The 17,383-nt window shown below is 41.9% G+C and overlaps 1 protein-coding gene across 1 annotated transcript in view; it reads right to left on the reverse strand.

Annotated features, from left to right (window-relative positions):
• ITGA9 (integrin subunit alpha 9) overlaps positions 1-17,383 on the reverse strand; it is a 241,243-nt gene that overhangs the window by 9,580 nt on the left and 214,280 nt on the right. The window contains exon 27 of the mRNA XM_082192761.1: positions 12,795-12,914. Within this exon, the coding sequence (XP_082048887.1) occupies positions 12,795-12,914 (120 nt within the window). The remainder of the gene's footprint in view (positions 1-12,794; positions 12,915-17,383) is intronic.

Raw genomic sequence — 17,383 nt, forward strand, 5'->3', positions numbered from 1 at the left:
GTGGGATGTATCTTGTTTTAGGGGTAGGCCTAGCTTATTTTTGTAGATTTCAGGGATGGAACATCCCTCAAGGCTTTTTGTGATCTTTGTGAACTTTTTAAACGTTTGGAGGGGAGGGGGCACTTAACGGACAAATACAGGTCAGAAGAGGGCTTGGAAAAGAAGAATTTTGAAAAGAAGCCCACAATAAGCCTGCAATAAGATACAGCAGTGTTCTTCCTTGAGACTGGCCCAGCGGGAATGCAATGTCTTCCCCCCCGAAGCTTTTCTGATTAATTAAAAATGACTGGTCCCACCTGAGATGACTAAACATGGGGCAAGAGGCCAGCATTGATCCTATTAGCGTTGAATATATTTTGGCTCTGTTGTTTTGGGTGAGCATAAAGACAAAACAAAGAGATCAATATGCAGGATATAAAGAAGACAGTGTTTTTTGGGAAGCGGGGTCAAAAAGATAAAGGGAAAGCAATTTTGGGGAGAAAAAGCATCAGATCAACAGCAAGAACAAAGACTGCTTTTTTGGCTGTTTGTTCCCCCACCGCCAAAAAGTGTGTGTGTATCTCACCATGCATCTATTAAATATTTCTAGAGAGATTTCCATTTCACCAGTAATCAACACTGTACACTTGGGATGTTTAATTGCAAAAGTAAGAGCATCTATTACAAAATGGGTTGCATTTTAGCTCACATTCCAGAACAGGCATCATTCACTGTTTCAAAGTACTGCCTAACAGGTATTCTAACTGCTTCCTGGCTTGCAAGTACATACCTCTCTAACTCAGTCTTAGCTCAGCTCAGCTTGTTAGTGTTTACACTTTGTCTTCATTTATGAGTTTGCAGTTATTAGTTATTATAATTTCTCCCCGTCTAAGCACTGGACAATTTGCCAATGCTTATTTCTATTCCATGTGAAAGTGATGGTCAGGCTTGTCACTGTAAAACGTGCACTACTTCTGAATATCCCCCATTTGATGCAATTAGCTTGATTGTACAAAAAGTCACTACTCCCATATTCACAACATGCAATCTGTGTTAAGTGTTTGGCAATGGTTCAAAAACCTGTTGCTTTATTCTGGATAATTCTTTCCATCTGCAAATTATTGCTCTATGAAAGGAAAATAATGAGTGTTAGTTGCCTCTGAATCAATGTCAAGAAATAAGCAGGGGAAAATCAAAATAAAATTTGCAAATAAAAAGTTATTAATAAAAAAGAAATCAACAGGATGGGCGGGGCAGGGGGGAAGAGATTTGGACCGACTTCCAGGAAAATGAGCATTATAACCTGAAAATGAGCATTATAAACTGGGATAGAATTTTCTGAAAATCACAATGTCATATTTTTCTGCACTGATCTTTCTTTCCCTACTGCAACCTTTTATGATATTTCCTATTCATTTTTCTTTTATTCAAACATTAGACGTGTGCAAGAAAATGAAGTCAAAAGCATTCTTCAATGCTACAAAAATGTTGCAGTACTATAACAATACATTTTAACTAGTTTTCACCACTACAGCTATTTTTTAACTATTACTATTATTATTACTAATTACATTTCTATACTGCCCTTCATCCTAGGACCACAGGGCAGTTTACAATATCAAAACACAAAAAATATATAGCATAGTAAAAATAAGCATAACCCCCACCAAATGAAGATTAAAAGGCCATCAATTGTTTAATTATATCAATTGCTTCCAATCCTGCCTTTTAAAATTATTGTCATTTAATCTAGTTGGTGCCATAAGCTTTTTCGTCATTCACAAATCCTCTTTAAAATTCATACATACAGTAGAACATGAGACATTCTTCCAAATCTAGACATGTTTTTCCTCTGAAACTGTCATCAATGTATCTCGTTTCCATTCTACCCGACCACTGTGCCCTGATGATTCCAAATCAGTTATGATCTCATATATACTACTCAGAGTACCTTTAACCTGATTATCAGATGCAATTGATAACTCAAACTTTGTTGGCTCTCTTAGTGAACTGAATGTCCTTATGTGTGTGTAGAAGTCATATGTTTGCATATGACTGTGCATACAATTAGGCGCTCCATCCCTAATACCATGCTATGGTTTGTGTTGTACAGAAACAAATCTGTCCCCTGGCTTCAACGTAGCATGGTGGTCACTTTCCATGCTTCAGGGAAGCAGCAAAAGTCACCTGACAACTTCTGCTAACAATTCCCCATGGTTCCCAGTGAAAACTGAAAAGCAGAACTGAACATTGTCGCCACATAGTACTAGAAATGTAACTGAGCCCGAGCAGAAATGGCACTAAGGCGAAGTTTGAATGCAAAAGTCAATTCCCAGATCCTAAGCAAAATCAACATCATCCAGTATAGTTACACTGCCATCTACTGCATTCTTTAAATATAACTTTTTAGAGGTACTAAAAATTGCATTTCTGTTTGAAGCATAACTAAAGGGAAGATGGGAATTAATTTGCAGGCATTTTAAAGGCAGAAAATATTGCAATAACTAAAATGCAGATTCTAGTCTTTGAAATCTCTCTCTCCCTTCCTTACAAAAATAGACGTCTCAAACCCAAAATAGGCGGCTGGGACTAAACAGCAATTAATCACCACAACAAGAACAGGCAACGAAAGGCTTAAATATCCACTGAACTGCCAAAAGAAACAGCTCAGGAAAAGTTAAAGGGAAAGCACTCTATAGGGGAAAATATCCTTTCCATTCACAGATTCAGAGGATGACCAAGAAGATTAAACTGGTGAAATACTTATATGCCAACAAGGTGAATACTTCCACTTTCTTGGAGTTATTTACTGAAATTTCAGTAGTTGCAGATACAGATACTTCTGAAGACCCTTCCATTTCCTATGTATGATTGTCATATTTCTACATGTTGGGATTATAGGGTTGTATTCAATGCAGCTGAAGCAGAGTTCTGTTGGTGCAACAGGACTTTTGCTTCTTCTGCTCTGCCTATACCTACAAAAAAATCTACTCAATCCTCTGGCGCTGATTTTTAGGGTGCAAGGTGTGCTGGGAGGGACAGGAGAGGAAAAGGAAGTTCCACTGCATGAAAGCAAGTCTGCTGCATGAGTATAACTGCAGCATTGGAAAGAGTCCTTAGTTAAGGTTGGAACCTATGCATGTTGACCTGACAATATTTCCGTGTCCCTTTGTGCACATTCCCTATGCCGTGGGAATGTGCACAATCACTGCCGCATGTGCACATTCTCTATTCAGCCCATATTAACTACAACAACTGCACAAAAATAAAACATGTCCCCTTCTCCCATTCACCTGACACTCTTTATCTATGTCAAGAGAGTACAGGGAATGGGAAGGAGCAGTCCTTCATACATATAGTATAAAGATGAACAATTTTTTTAAAAAAATCTGTTTTGCTTAATATTTGGAAAGTCATCTGCATCTTCATAAGCCATGGTTTGTGAAACTATGGATGAGTTATGACTGCACACTCCAACCCTGCCTTGCTGCCACTGGCCTTGGTATAGAAATCTTGACTTGTGTTAAGCTTGAGTTCCCAATTACATCCGAACTGGGAAACTGGCTTAATGTCAGTTAACAAACCAGGACAAGAAGCTTGGACTAGATCATGTGACAGGAGGGAGGGAGGGAGGAAGGAAGGTGGAATGTACAGCCATGGTGCTCATCCACAGCGTTATAAACCATGGTTTACAAGGCCACAGATGATCCTTCAAATGTAACCATAGTTTGAAAGTTATGACTTTGAGATCATATTGCTTTCTTCATCAATTCCATTTAAAATGAATGAGTTTAGATAAACATTTTAGGCCTTAAGTATGAATCTGTATTAACAAAAATGTGTTAACACTGAAAGTTTTAGGTTTTAATTTTTTTTCTGGATATCAGGCATGACTCGCACAAACTGAAGCCCTTTCAAATTATCATTGAGATTAATGGGAGATACATAAGGACATGATTAACATGATTACTGAAATCAGTGTGAGTTAACTATTAGTTGACAAAATCCTGCCTTATAATGAAGGTGATAAACCCCAGGAAGTGTTTTGCCCAATTTTTACTCTTCAGAAATGAGAGGAGCAGAATACAGTATAGTTGAACAACAACTTAAGTACATTCATATTTCGCAAAACCCAGCTGGAACACGGTAGTAGCTAAATGCTGTATCACTGTCAGGCAAATGATTTATTAAATATGCTACACTTTTTTTTCCTCCAAAAGGATACAAAAAATATTACAAAATTTCTGGCATTGCTTTAAAAACTCTATATTTAGGCTAAAGTTTAACTAGTATCACTGAGCTCAATAAAAGAGTAATGTAAATGGTTCATTTCGCCTGCCAAAAATACAGAATATTTGACAGAAAATTGTATCTTTTCCATAATTACTAGCATAAACAATTGTTCTCTGTTTGGTTCAACCAGGGGTAAATGCATATCAAGGAATTAATACCTCCCAGTTCTCAGAATGATGGACCTATGGAACAGTTGTTTATTTTTAAAATGTATCTGCTCTTTTAAGTTTATATGTCTGAGAATTTTATAATCATATACGCTTATTTGCAATTTTAAAGTTGGCATATATAGTGTGTCTTGGCTTGGGTTCTTAAGAATACTGGATATTTTGAAAGGTCTGCTGCACCACAAAAGGACTTCTTGCTTGCCAGTGGATTAAATATGTTTATCTGGTCCCAAGATAAAAGCTAGACTGTGTAACTGGTTTTTGATGTATGCAGTGTCCCCACTGGACAAACTTTAAAATCAGATAGACTGTTTACCCACATGATTGCAGACGATGTGTTGCCTTTGCAAGCATATACCCAGACCACCAACAAAGTGCAATTACTTGTGAAGGACAAACGGGAAAGGCTTGACCAAGTTCCTATTTCTATGAAGTGGCAACTGTGCACAATCCATCTCGTTTCTCTACCGAATCTGTCACAGTGTTTGTACATACAGTAAAACTGTCAATGCTCATACTAGCTCATTTGTGAGTAACTTCCTATGCCCTGGGCATGGTAGATGAAATTTGCACAGCCTTTTCCTACATGGACCATAAGCTCAGATCTTTATGGGTTTAAAAAACTGAGGCTTAGTGCACAGCTTTCTCCTCTCACACTGCCTGGAGTGCAAAAGGACTTCTGATTTCATGCATGTTCATCCAATGAATGACAACAGATTTGTCACCCCCAAAATAATGCATTTCAATGGAGTCTGTTCACACGTTCAGCTGTGAGCTAGCCAAAGCTGAACAAGCTATGCAGCTGCCTGAACCCACTGGGCCTTTCCACTTAACCTTGTACATGTGCACATCTCAGCAAAAGGATGGAAAGTCCATGCCTGCTTGAAACAGGCTTTGGACTAGAACATGGGCTGTTCCGGATCCAGCCCAATCGCCTTCTAAATCCAGCCCGTGGACGGTCCGGGAATCAGCGTGTTTTTACTTGAGTAGAATGTGTCCTTTTATTTAAAATGCATCTCTGGGTTATGTGTGGGGCATAGGAATTCATTCATTATTTTTCCCCAAAATATAGTCCGGCTCCCCACAAGGTCTGAGGCATAGTGGACCAGCCCCCTGCTGAAAAAGTTTGCTGACCCCTGGACTAGTAGATACTGGAAGATGCCCTGTTCTGGAGAGCTCAGCAAAGTCACACTCCAATTACCAGTCATTCACTGCATGACTTCATGGTGACTGCAAATTTCACAAGCCCATCCTCCCCATGGATGCTCCTAATGGATATCAGAAGTATTGACTGTGAAGTCACATTTTCTTGAAGGAGGAAGTTGCAAGTATTAAGCATGTTTGTAAAGAGCCGGCTTAATGTAATCAACTGTACAAGTTCATGCAGCTTGCCGAATCTAAACATGAAGGAAGAGGATGGGAGTTTCCATCCAATTGTCCCACAAAGTTCATCTTCTGAGGTTCTGCTTCAAATCCCTTGATCTCAGGAGGCAAAGTTGGTATCAACTAGGGTCAGTTGGCAAGGCCTTGCCAAGCAAGTTCTGCCAGGCCCCATTACTCTATTGCTTTAGTGGCTGGTGAAGACCTGGCTTCTTAAAACAGTTTTTGATCGGTTGTGTAATTTTTGCTGGCTCAGTTTAATAGATGTTAAATAGATACTATTCACTTATTAATTTGAATGTGTGTTGGGGTGTAGAGAAGCCAGGTTGCCCTAAAAACCGAGGGGACCTGTCACTTTGTCTGGAGGAGGCCAAGTGCTCTGGAGGAACCGGCCACTGAAGCTACAACGTGTGTGACGCTAGGCCTCCTCAACACTGAGTGGGCCCAGCCCCTTTCTAACAAATATTGAGGGAGCCATCAGCCCCCTAGAGGTGTTGTGTAGCTGTCTAGTCTCATCAAACCTATTTGGAGAAATAGGCAGGACAAAGACTTCTAAAATAATAATAATCTGCCATCATTCCTTCATGTGTGTGAAGTGATTTTGACAGCTCGCAAGAAGTCATCCTGTACTGACTTACACCAGAGTAGTCTTCTGCCTGTTCCAATTGATTTCCTCACTGTGATACACAGTTCTGAGTATGCAGAATAAAGCCTGTGATTCTAACCTGAACTCATTTGGAGCAGATGGTCACATTTAAACGTCACTCTTGGAAAATAAATGAAACATATGAATGCTGCTGGGTCAGAAACTAAACTATTATATTTATCCAAAAGATTTGCCAAAAATAAAAAATAAAAGCTACATTTGAAATATGCTAGTATTGTGTTTCAAATATCATGTCATTGTAAAGGGGGTAAGGAGTATTTTGAGGTGAACATATCAGGATTTATCAACTATGAAACAAACTGCAGCTCATAAAAAGTTATGAGGAAGTTAGAAAGCTGCTAAGTGACAGCTTTTAAAAAACACACATACCACAACAATGAAAAACTTTTTTTTTGTGATTTGGGGCTCCAGCTTTTTATTTGCTTAGTTTGGACAAGTTTGCTTTAAAGAAAATAAGTATTTTTTAAAAAGATGTTGGATAACATGGAAAAATGCAACCTTGTATTATTTTTGCTCTTCGTAAACTGCTCTGAGATACTTTCCTGACTGAAGAGCAGGGTAACAAAAAAAATGTTGTAAATAAATAAACAAAACAATCCCAGGAAATCACAAAATGAGCACTCACATCATATATTGTGGGTGCCCTTTGTGGGATCGCGTGCGGTGCTACAGTTCCCAGGGAACTTGCTAGCAGAAGGGGGCTGGCCTGCTTCTCAGTGTACAGTGGTGCCTCGCAAGACGAAAAGAATCCGTTCTGTGATTCTCTTCGTCTAGCGGTTTTTTCGTCTTGCAAAAGCAAGCCCATTGAAGGATTAGCGGCTTAGCGCTATTAGCGGCTTTTAGCGTCTTATCTGCTGATCGGATCAGCTGATAAGCAGCTTAGTGGCTTAGAAAAAGGGGGGGGAAGGGAAAAAACCAGCAGGAACTCGCAAGACATTGTCGTCTTGCGAAGCAAGCCCATAGGAAATTCGTTTTGCGAAGCATCTCCAAAACGGAAAACTCTTTCGTCTAGCGAGTTTTCCGTCTTGCGAGGCATTCGTCTTGCGGGGCACCACTGTACTATTTAGAGGTTCATGCCCAGCCACAGTATTAAGTTTCATTGCTGGGAGGTGGGGCCAGCCCCATCATAAATAGGGGGAGGAGCCGGTATTAGCCAGGCAGGCGGCTTTGGAGATTCACCCTCCCTACCCTCCCTTATTTAATGTTTTCTTGTTTGCTGGTTAACATTTGCTCCCTGTTTAACAGGCACTGCTGCGTTCTGGTTGCTGTTGAAGGACCGGGAAGAAATTTTCCTGCATTGGCAGGTTTTGTCTTCCCCGTAGCAATTTGTCACAACTTTGGCAGTTATGGCCTCGGGTGGAATCCTTTAGTATTTTCTTCCCTATAATGGGGGGGAGAGGGTGGTGATTCAACCCCTGCGGCGGCGATTCCAGGGTCCCCTCTTAAAGGGGTTATATAAATGGGTGTCATTGGCCATGCACTGAAAGGTTGTCAGTGAACTACGCTGTGTGTGGGGATATGGGCTCGGCTGCCTGCCTACACTTATGTCGCACAGAGCACCCCCATATCCCAATTACCCTGATGTTCCCCAGTTCCCCCGGCTGGGGGACTGGGAGGAATACACGCCCAAGGCCTAAGCCAAGGTCGCCCTACATTCGGAAGTTTAATAAAGTTATGGCCTGATTTTAATTCCATAATGTTGTCAGTCTTTATTTCCTTTCCCACGATCCCTGGAGGCTGGGGCTGTCACGCAAATAAAAGTCGCTTTAAAAGGTAACTGTGACATTGGTAGCATGCTTGTTTGAATGCACACGCCAATTTGTTCAGCGCAGTTTATTCCCAACTAAGCATGCACAGGGCTGCAAGCCCAGGATGCGCTTTTCCAAGTAATGGTTACCTGCATAAGGCAGCATTCTTATGAATGCTTGACCTTTGAGGAAGGTATATATTTGAAAAAGGCATTCTGCTAGGGGATGCTGGATGGTACATGCAAAATAATAATAATAATGATGATGATGATGATAATAATAATAATAATAATAATAATAATAATAATAATAATAATAATAATAATTTTATTTATGCCCCTTCCTTCCCGGTTCAAAAAACCAGGCTCAGGGCAGCTAACAACAAATTTAAAACACTTAATTGATATAGCAAAAAACAGCATAAAATACAGTATAACACATGAATTCAAAAATCAATTTGGGGGGGAAATCCATCCAATAAGCATTAGATGATCAATTTAGCCAGGGCTAGCTGGCTAAATTAGTCCTATTTGGGCCAGCAAGGAGACCGGGGAGAATTAGCTGTGGGATTCCAGAGCAGGTAATCTTCATAAAAAGGAGAGGGGGAGGGAAGGAAGGGGAATAAAAGATCAGGCTAAGTTCAAATTGAAAGCCAGGCGGAATAGCTCTGTCTTACAGGCCCAGAGGAAGGAGGTTAAATCCTGCAGGGCCCTAGTCTCATGAGACAGAGCATTCCACCAGGTCGGAGCCATCACTGAGAAGGCCCTGGCCCTGGGGGAGGATAGTCTGACTTCTTTAGGGCCCGGAACCTCTAAACTATGATTATTCAAGTTTCAAGTTTTATTGCGGCCAAAGCCAGTAACACTAAACACCACAAGATCAAACAACAAGAAATCAACAACAACCTCAGAAAAAAAAGGGGGGGAAAGGTTACACAAGGGAACTTCGCAGTGTGCCATTCAACAGAACAGATTTCCGCTTCCTAATTACTAAAGTGCAGAATTTAGCCACCTCATATGATATTGAGCTTGAGGAATCTTCCAGGAGGTATTTTCGAAGAATTTCGGGGGAGGATTCCAAATAATATTGAAGGGGTATAAATTTTGATAGAAGCGGTAAAATAAGTTGAACTCGTTCTTCACTATAAAATTCGCAAAATAAAAGAATGTGTGTGACAGATTCTACCTTATTAGACATACAAGAGCAGAGACGCGCATGCATTGGAACCCGCGTGAATTTGCCGTACAGCACTGCTGAGGGCATTGTCTCAAAGCGGGCTCTAGAAAAAGCCCATCTATAGGCTTCGTTAGTGATGTTAGTTAAGTAAGGGGCAGCTGCAAAATTAGGCCAAGCTTTTAAACATCTATACGTCTCCGGGAGTAGGGCGCCTTCTTGTTGTAATTCGATATCATAAAGTCTCCGAGAGATAATTGCTTTTGCCTTGATCAGAGTTCCAATAAAAAGATTTTCAGGGTTTAGGCCAATTTGTTTGATCTTATTAGTTATTTGCATAAGCCAAGGAGGATAGGGAACTGCGGCCAGGAAGCAAGGACCTTAAGGTCCTCTGCTGGGAATACCAGGAGAGGCGGTCCTGTAAATACGAGGGCCCTAAGTAGGCAGATAACAGGACTTTCCTCCCACTTGCCCCTGGTATTTCAGCCCCACGTATAAGAAGAAGGATCACAGCTGGATAGCAGCTCGACTCCTGCTTGTGGGTTTCCCACAGGGATCTGGTTCTCTACTGTGAGAACATGACGCTGGACTTGTTGGGCCATTGCTCTGATCCAGGAAGGCTCTCTCTTATGTTCTTTTGATCTCTGGAGTGAAATGACAGGCTATGCAGAAAATCACTGGCAAAGGATTCATATATATCTTTTCCTCTTAGAAAACATTCAGCTGTGCATTTTAGCCAGCAGAATAAAGACGAATAACACACTGTGAGGCCACAGAGAGGGAACAGGGGACAAGTTGCATTTATAATGGTACTGAGTTCCCAAGCAGTTTCAAGCTCTTCTTTTACAACATCACAACTGCTTTTCGACTGCACAAATAAGCCGTGGGGTATTTACAGGAAGGCTGCTTTCAACATCTCCTAAACAGGGTCTGTGTATCTGTGGCCAACACTAAGCAAGACAGTGATAAACAAGGTATTCCTTTTGTGAAAGAGAGCTTTGTATGTTAAAATTGCGTTATTAAGAAGGGACTGAAAAGCTACTGTAATGGAAAGCATGTGATATTTACATTAGAGTCTGCCATGGCAGCTGTGAATTTGCCTGACTTTATGCTTCAAGGCCTATCTCTGAGGCAGGGGTGTTAGGGTAAAATGGCTAGTGTCTTTTAAACTGTGGCTAACCCCCTTTACCCTCTTGAAAGAGACCATCTTGGCTGTGAGTCCTGGAAGACCAACTCCCTGCCTTGTAAGCCTTTTCCTACCTGGCCTGGGAGGACGGAGCCTGGACTGACTCCAGCTACAAAAGCTCAGGCTGCTGAACAGAATATTGGGCTGGGGGGGATGTTTGGCATATGTTGTTGTTATTGATGTTAATTTTTTATCTTTATTTTTAGACCTTATTACTTATGAGGAAATTGCTCAGTTTGGTTGTGTACTTTTTGATGTGTTTTATTTATTGTTTATGATTATGTTCGTTTGCCTGTTGTCTTTGTCCATGGAGTTTGAGGCTGATCGCCGAATAATTGATGCTTTTGAATTATGGTGCTGGAGGAGATTCTTGAGAATACCATGGACTGCAAGAAGATAAAACCTATCCGTTCTTAAGGAAATCAGCCCTGAGTGCTCACTGGAAGGACAGATCCTGAAGCTGAGGCTCCAATACTTTGGCCACCTCATGAGAAGAGAAGACTCCCTGGAAAAGACCCTGATGTTGGGAAAGAATGAGGGCACAAGGAGAAGGGGGCGGCATGGTTGGACAGTGTTCTTGAAACTACCACCATGAGTTTGACCAAACTGAGGGAAGCAGTGGAAGACAGGAGTGCCTTGCGTGCTCTGGTCCATGGGGTTACGAAGAGTCAGACACGACTAAACGACTAAACAACAACAACAGTGACTATGTTCATTTGCAATTATGTAAATCACTTCATGTTGTAAGCCGCCTTGAGTGTGGTTAACTATGGAAAGGCGGCATTTCTGGGGCTCTGATGTAAGGCACTAAAGTTGCAGCTTGTAGGAGTGCTAGGCTGTCTGTCCCATAGAATCAAAGAACTGCAGAGTTAGAAGGTACCTTGTGGGTCATCTAGTCCCTGAAATGCCGGAATCTCAAGTAGATCATATTAGAATCACAGTCTCTTCCTACGCTTCACTTGCATATTTGTAAATAAATCTCAAAAACTTCAAAAAGGAAGCCAAACTCAGGTATATGCTCTCCCCAGAATTTTTGAGTGCTTGAGGAAGTAGGCTGCATGTGTCACTGCTGTTTGTATTGGGAATTCTGTTTCCTTGAGCTGGTGTGACCAAGCCAAAATGGAGGATGTGGAAGTAACAATGCATGTAATGGCATTTACATGCCTTTGTCCCTTGCATCTCCTTTTTACTCCCCTCACCCGCCCACAATGTCTGTTTAGATTGCAAGCTCCTAGGGGCAGGGATCTATCTTTTGGGTGTGTAACTAACAGCACCATCAAAATGCTGGCCACACTTCTATGCAATTTCCTTACTGGTGGTGATGTGAAAACTGTGGGTTGCACAACAGATATAAATACTGTTTACTGGAGGCAGGGAAACATTTGCTTTAATTATTTTTTTTAAAAAAAAACAACAACAACCAAAACATCCAAGTTTTATCATAGTGATGAATAAAGAGCAGAAAATGTCCTGAATAAAAAGCTGCCTAAAACATCTGACCAAATGACTCTTTATAATGGGGAATCATGCAGAGGACACTACCTGTTTTATGTTGGGCTTGTTTTGATGCTAAATAAGTCACAGAATTAGGTGCTAACGGGTGGCGCTGTGGGTTAAACCACAGGGCCTAGGATTTGCTGATCAGAAGGTCGGTTTGTATCCCCGTGATGGGGTGAGCTCCCGTTGCTCGGTCCCTGCTCCTGCCAACCTAGCAGTTCGAAAGCACGTCAAAGTGCAAGTAGATAAATAGGTACCACTCCGGCGGGAAGGTAAACGGTGTTTCCGTGCACTGCTCTGGTTCGCCAGAAGCAGCTTAGTCATGCTGGCCACATGACCCGGAAGCTGTACGCCAGCTCCCTCAGCCAATAAAGTGAGATGAGCGCCGCAACCCCAGAGTCGGCCATGACTGGACCTAATGGTCAGGGGTCCCTTTACCTTTTAAAGAAGCTACTTGAATATTGACTGGCAGAAAATTATGTGGAAGTAGCTTCTCGTTATGTAGCTTCCATTTTCCCAATAAGGGGAATAAACTTTTTCCTGACATTTTATGTCCTCAGTGCGGAACACTGTTTGCTCATTAAAGCTAATGGATGCTAAATACTTACCAGGGACTGAAAGGGGGCTGGGGGGGGGAGATGCACATTTTATGCCAAGGTCGTTCCTAATCCTTGTGTCTGTGTTGTGTCTGACAGAAAGCTTACCTTCCACAGCAGCACAGCCAGAAACAGGAAGATGAGAATTCCCACCAGCAAGCTGATAGCAATGATCCATCCCACCACATAACCACGAGGCTCCAGATTATGCAAGGCCTCAAAGACCACCTACGAAGCAATTAGGAAAATATATATATATCATTTACACAACAAGTCTTCATTATTTCGTATGACAGACATGCTACACTGAATTCCCTATTAACATTTCCAAAGCATAGCACAGTATAATAATGTCAAACACATTTGCAACTTTCAGCTGTCAAGGCTACTTTTCCTCAAGGGTTTTAAAAAAGCCTTTCCTTTAAAAAAAAACACAAAAAACAAAATCAGATGTAAGCACTGATAAGAAGAATGTCTCATTCTCTGAAATTCCATCTTATTGCCATTCCTCCCCAGGCATAAAGTTCCCTTCACTGTCAGCTATCACAAGGGTGTAGCAGCTGGCACGAAGATGCCAATCTCCTCTAATTTCCATTAAAACTTCTAGAAACTCATTCAAAAAAAGAAAGGACAGAACAGAATGTTTCAATTTTCACTGAAACCAGTCATCTGGTAGCAAAGCTTCAAGAGTTGAGAAGTGTAACCTTCCCAGGCCAAAGGGTCAAATCAAATTCACCAACCCTCCAGACAGGATAAAGTAACATAGTCTTAAATTCCATGAGCTATAAAGGTAAAGTTAAAGGGACCCCTGACCATTAGGTCCAATCGTGGCCGATTCTGGGGTTGCGGCGCTCGTCTTGCTTTATTGGCCGAGGGAGCCGGCGTACATCTTCCGAGTCATGTGTCCAGCATGACTAAGCTGATTCTGGCGAACCAGAGCAGCGCACGGAAACAACATTTACCTTCCCGCCAGAGCAGTACCTATTTATCTACTTGCACTTTGACGTGCTTTCAAACTGCTAGGTTGGCAGGAGCAGGGACCGAGCAAGGGGAGCTCACCCCATCGCAGGGATTCGAACCGCTGACCTTCTGATCAGCAAGTCCTAGGCTCTGTGGTTTAACCCACAGCGCCACCCACATGAGCTATACATTAATGCAAAACATTATTTCACAGCATTTCTGTTAATTTTGCACTGGCTGGATTTCCTAAGTGGTACGTTGGTACTAAAGACTATTACTAATTCAACTACTACTATTGTCCTTTATTATGGTTGATATTATTTAACAGCCAAGGCAAAATGTCTATATGTCATTTGTGCCTACTTGGAAAGATATTCCAATGTATCTATCCGCTGATCAGGGGTTAGCAATACATATCTGCCTTCCAGCAATCTACTCAAACCAGCAGATTCGTTTTTCCAGAGAGCTTTTCCAGATATAACCTTCCAAAGTAGACACATACATATTAGTGACGATGTTTCCCCGCTCTCAAATTCAAAATGAAATCAGATCACTCAAAATCATTCAATACTCCTGTATACAAGCTTCCTGTTGGAACACAATATTATGTTTTCACAGGCATGGGCTCAAATACCGCCCAAGGCTATGCCAAGGAAGAAGAAAGTACTAAAGACAGGCTTTGCCTTAGACTGTAAGGCCAACTGGAATTGACTCTGTTGCCATTACCCAATGCCACTATTGAGCTGAGTAGTTGAATCAGAACAATTGTAGCGTAAATTGACATATTATTTGCCGGGCATGGGATGGTTAGTGTTGTTTTTTTTAGTAATGGAGTAGGAGGGATCTATTATTAAAATATTATTGTCATTGTTGCTTTTATGCATTTGTGATGTTCTTTTTATCCCTAACCTCAATAAAACAATATGAGAAAGATACAATAGTAGCCACTTAGATCATTTTATAAATTAAACTCTATTAAAATTCAATTCTATCCATGGAATTATTACCCACAATGGCTTAAAAAAAGTGTGTCTATGTAGAGAGTCAGGATACTTTTGGACACGAAGTGCTGGGAACAAACAAAGACAAAGGCCAAAACTTCCATTCCCTGTTACTGAACACCTAGAGAAATTTGTCTGGTCCCTTTTGCAAACAGAATGCTGGACTAAATGGATCTTGGTGTGTTCCAGAAACGCAAGACTTCAAAAAAGAAAGGATGTCACTTTTATAAATATTTCTTTCGTTTTTAAGAAGCACAATCTATCAGCTCCAGTGAAAATAACAAAAAGGGCTTTGATCTAACATGCATCATGACGTGGCCATTGAAAGCATGAAGAAGTGGAAGCAATTCATCTTCCCCAGGTGTTGGCAAGGATGCTGGTGAAAAGGAAATGTGCCAGCCAGACGCCATGCTCTTGAACCACTTACATCTTCACTGCTAGCTAACAATCTGTTAAAGAGCAAATCCTGGCCTTGCCTTTCTTGGCTAGCTTAGCAGTAACATCTCCTTGTACTTAGCGCTGTCTTAGATCTGAGTGATCTCCAACGGCGAAACATATATTATGGTTGATACAGGAGAGAGGAAGACTGGGTTGGGAAAAGGCGGTGGGCCTAATTGAAATAAAAGGGTTATAAAAACGTGGAGTGAACCAGAGACTCATTTTTCATGCTTTGAACCAGATGCCCAAGAACCTGAGCGCAAAACTGGATCCATTTTAGAATGCAGTTTGAGTTCCAGCATTATTTCGCTCTTACAATTCTCAACGTATTGAAAAGCTCTTGCTGCAATTTATTTAGATTCTGCATTTCACACTACACTAAAAGGGCCCTTCCAGGGGAATTTGGAGTTAAATGACTATTTCCCACCCCACCCCCGGGATTTGCTTAGAAATAAATTCACAGTGAGGTTTGGCCGGTGGCACTGTGACGAGGAGAATGCCTGCTGGACCCCTTCAGAAGACTGCCTTTCCACATGCGCCCATACACTGAGTGACCACAAAAATTATCTCGGGGAAAGTAACAACCACTTTGGTTTCTAATTTAAAGTGAATGACAGGTTGTTTCCACAGTTGCCATACATCAGAAGTATGTATATTTACCACTGCTCTTTGACTGATGTGTTATACTTAAGGTCCATAAATAGCAACACCCTAGTGGTCCCGGGCCCTAAGGAAGTTCAATTAGCTTCAACCAGAGCCAGGGCCTTTTCAACACTGGCCCCAGCCTGGTGGAACGCTCTGTCTCATGAGACCAGCGCCTTGCGGAATCTGATTTCTTTCCGCAGGGCCTGTAAGACAGAGCTGTTCCGCCTGGCCTTTGGCTTGGAGTCAGTTTGGTTCCCTCCCCCTCTTTCTTTTTTTCCTTTCTCTTCCTGTGAAGAGGCTGCATTTTAATGTTTTTAATGTTGTCTTTTAATCTTGTTTTTTAAGTTGTATTTTAATCAACTTGTTTTTATTATTGGTTGTTAGCCACCCTGAGCCCGGTCTTGGCTGGGGAGGGCGGGGTATAAATAAAATTTATTTATTATTATTAAGCAGTAGCAAAGGGTGGCACTTGTCAGACCTTCTGGCAGGTGGGTCGCTACTGGTGACCAGGAGAGAGAGGGACAAGATGGCAAGGAGGTTGGCGCTGGGCAAGGACACAGGCAGAGCCAAAATGGCACTCCTGATGGTGTGTTTGCACAGCATTGATCTCCCCACCATCTTGTCCCTCCCTCTCTGCCTCCTGGTCATCAGTACCGACTCACCTGTCAGGAGGCTAGATAAGTGCCCTCCCGTGCAGTACTATTAGCAAGGAATAATAATAAACTCATTGGGTTGGATAAGTTAGTTGCACTTAGTTCTCACTGAAACCAATCAGACTCGTGTTGGTCATGACTAACTCCTCACACTGTCGTAGTCACACACTCACAGGGCTTCAGTGCAAGTTATTTCGTCTAGATCCAACCAAACTTGCAGGAAAGTTAAGCATCTCCATCGCTATACATTTAAATATACAGTAGTTCACAAAAGCAGGTAATCTGTGTTTACGGAGGAGGAAGGGAAGAGAATATTTAAGTGAAGAGAAGTATGTTGCTCATGTGATACTTGTAACACAAAGATAAATAATCTCTCACACAATTACTGTCCTGCATGAGGTAAGGTAAAGGACCCCTGGATGATTAAGGCCAGTCAAAGGTGACCATGGGGTTGCAGCTCTAATCTCGCTTTCAGGCTGAGGGAGCTGGCGTTTGTCCACAGATAGCTTTCCAGGTCATGTGACCAGCATGACCAAACCGCTTCTGGTGCAATGGAACACCGTGACGGAAACCAGAGTTCACGGAAACACCATTTACCTTCCCACCGGAGCGGTACTTATTTCTCTACTTGCACTGGCGTGCTTTTGAACTGCTAGGTTGGCAGGAGCTGGGACAGAGCAATGGGAGCTCACCCCGTTGTGGGGATTTGAACCGCCGACCTTCCGATCGACAAGCCCAAAGAGGCTCAGTGGTTTAGACCACAGCACCACCCGCATCCCTATAGATGAGGTGAGAATGGACTGGCTAGCACCCTAGATGGGGAGCTACCGTATTTTTCCATGTATAAGACTAGGTTTTTTAACCAAAAAATTAAAATTGGGGCTCGTCTTATACACGGGTAGTGCTGAGGGGTGTTTTCTCATACACAGAAAAATATGGCAATTTCCTTCCTCTTTGGCATGTGGCTTGGATCATAAACCAGTGCCATCTGGATGGGATC

The sequence above is a fragment of the Podarcis vaucheri genome (genome assembly GCF_965113315.1).
Source record: "Podarcis vaucheri genome assembly, chromosome: 12".
In the NCBI taxonomy this organism is placed as follows: domain Eukaryota; kingdom Metazoa; phylum Chordata; class Lepidosauria; order Squamata; family Lacertidae; genus Podarcis; species Podarcis vaucheri.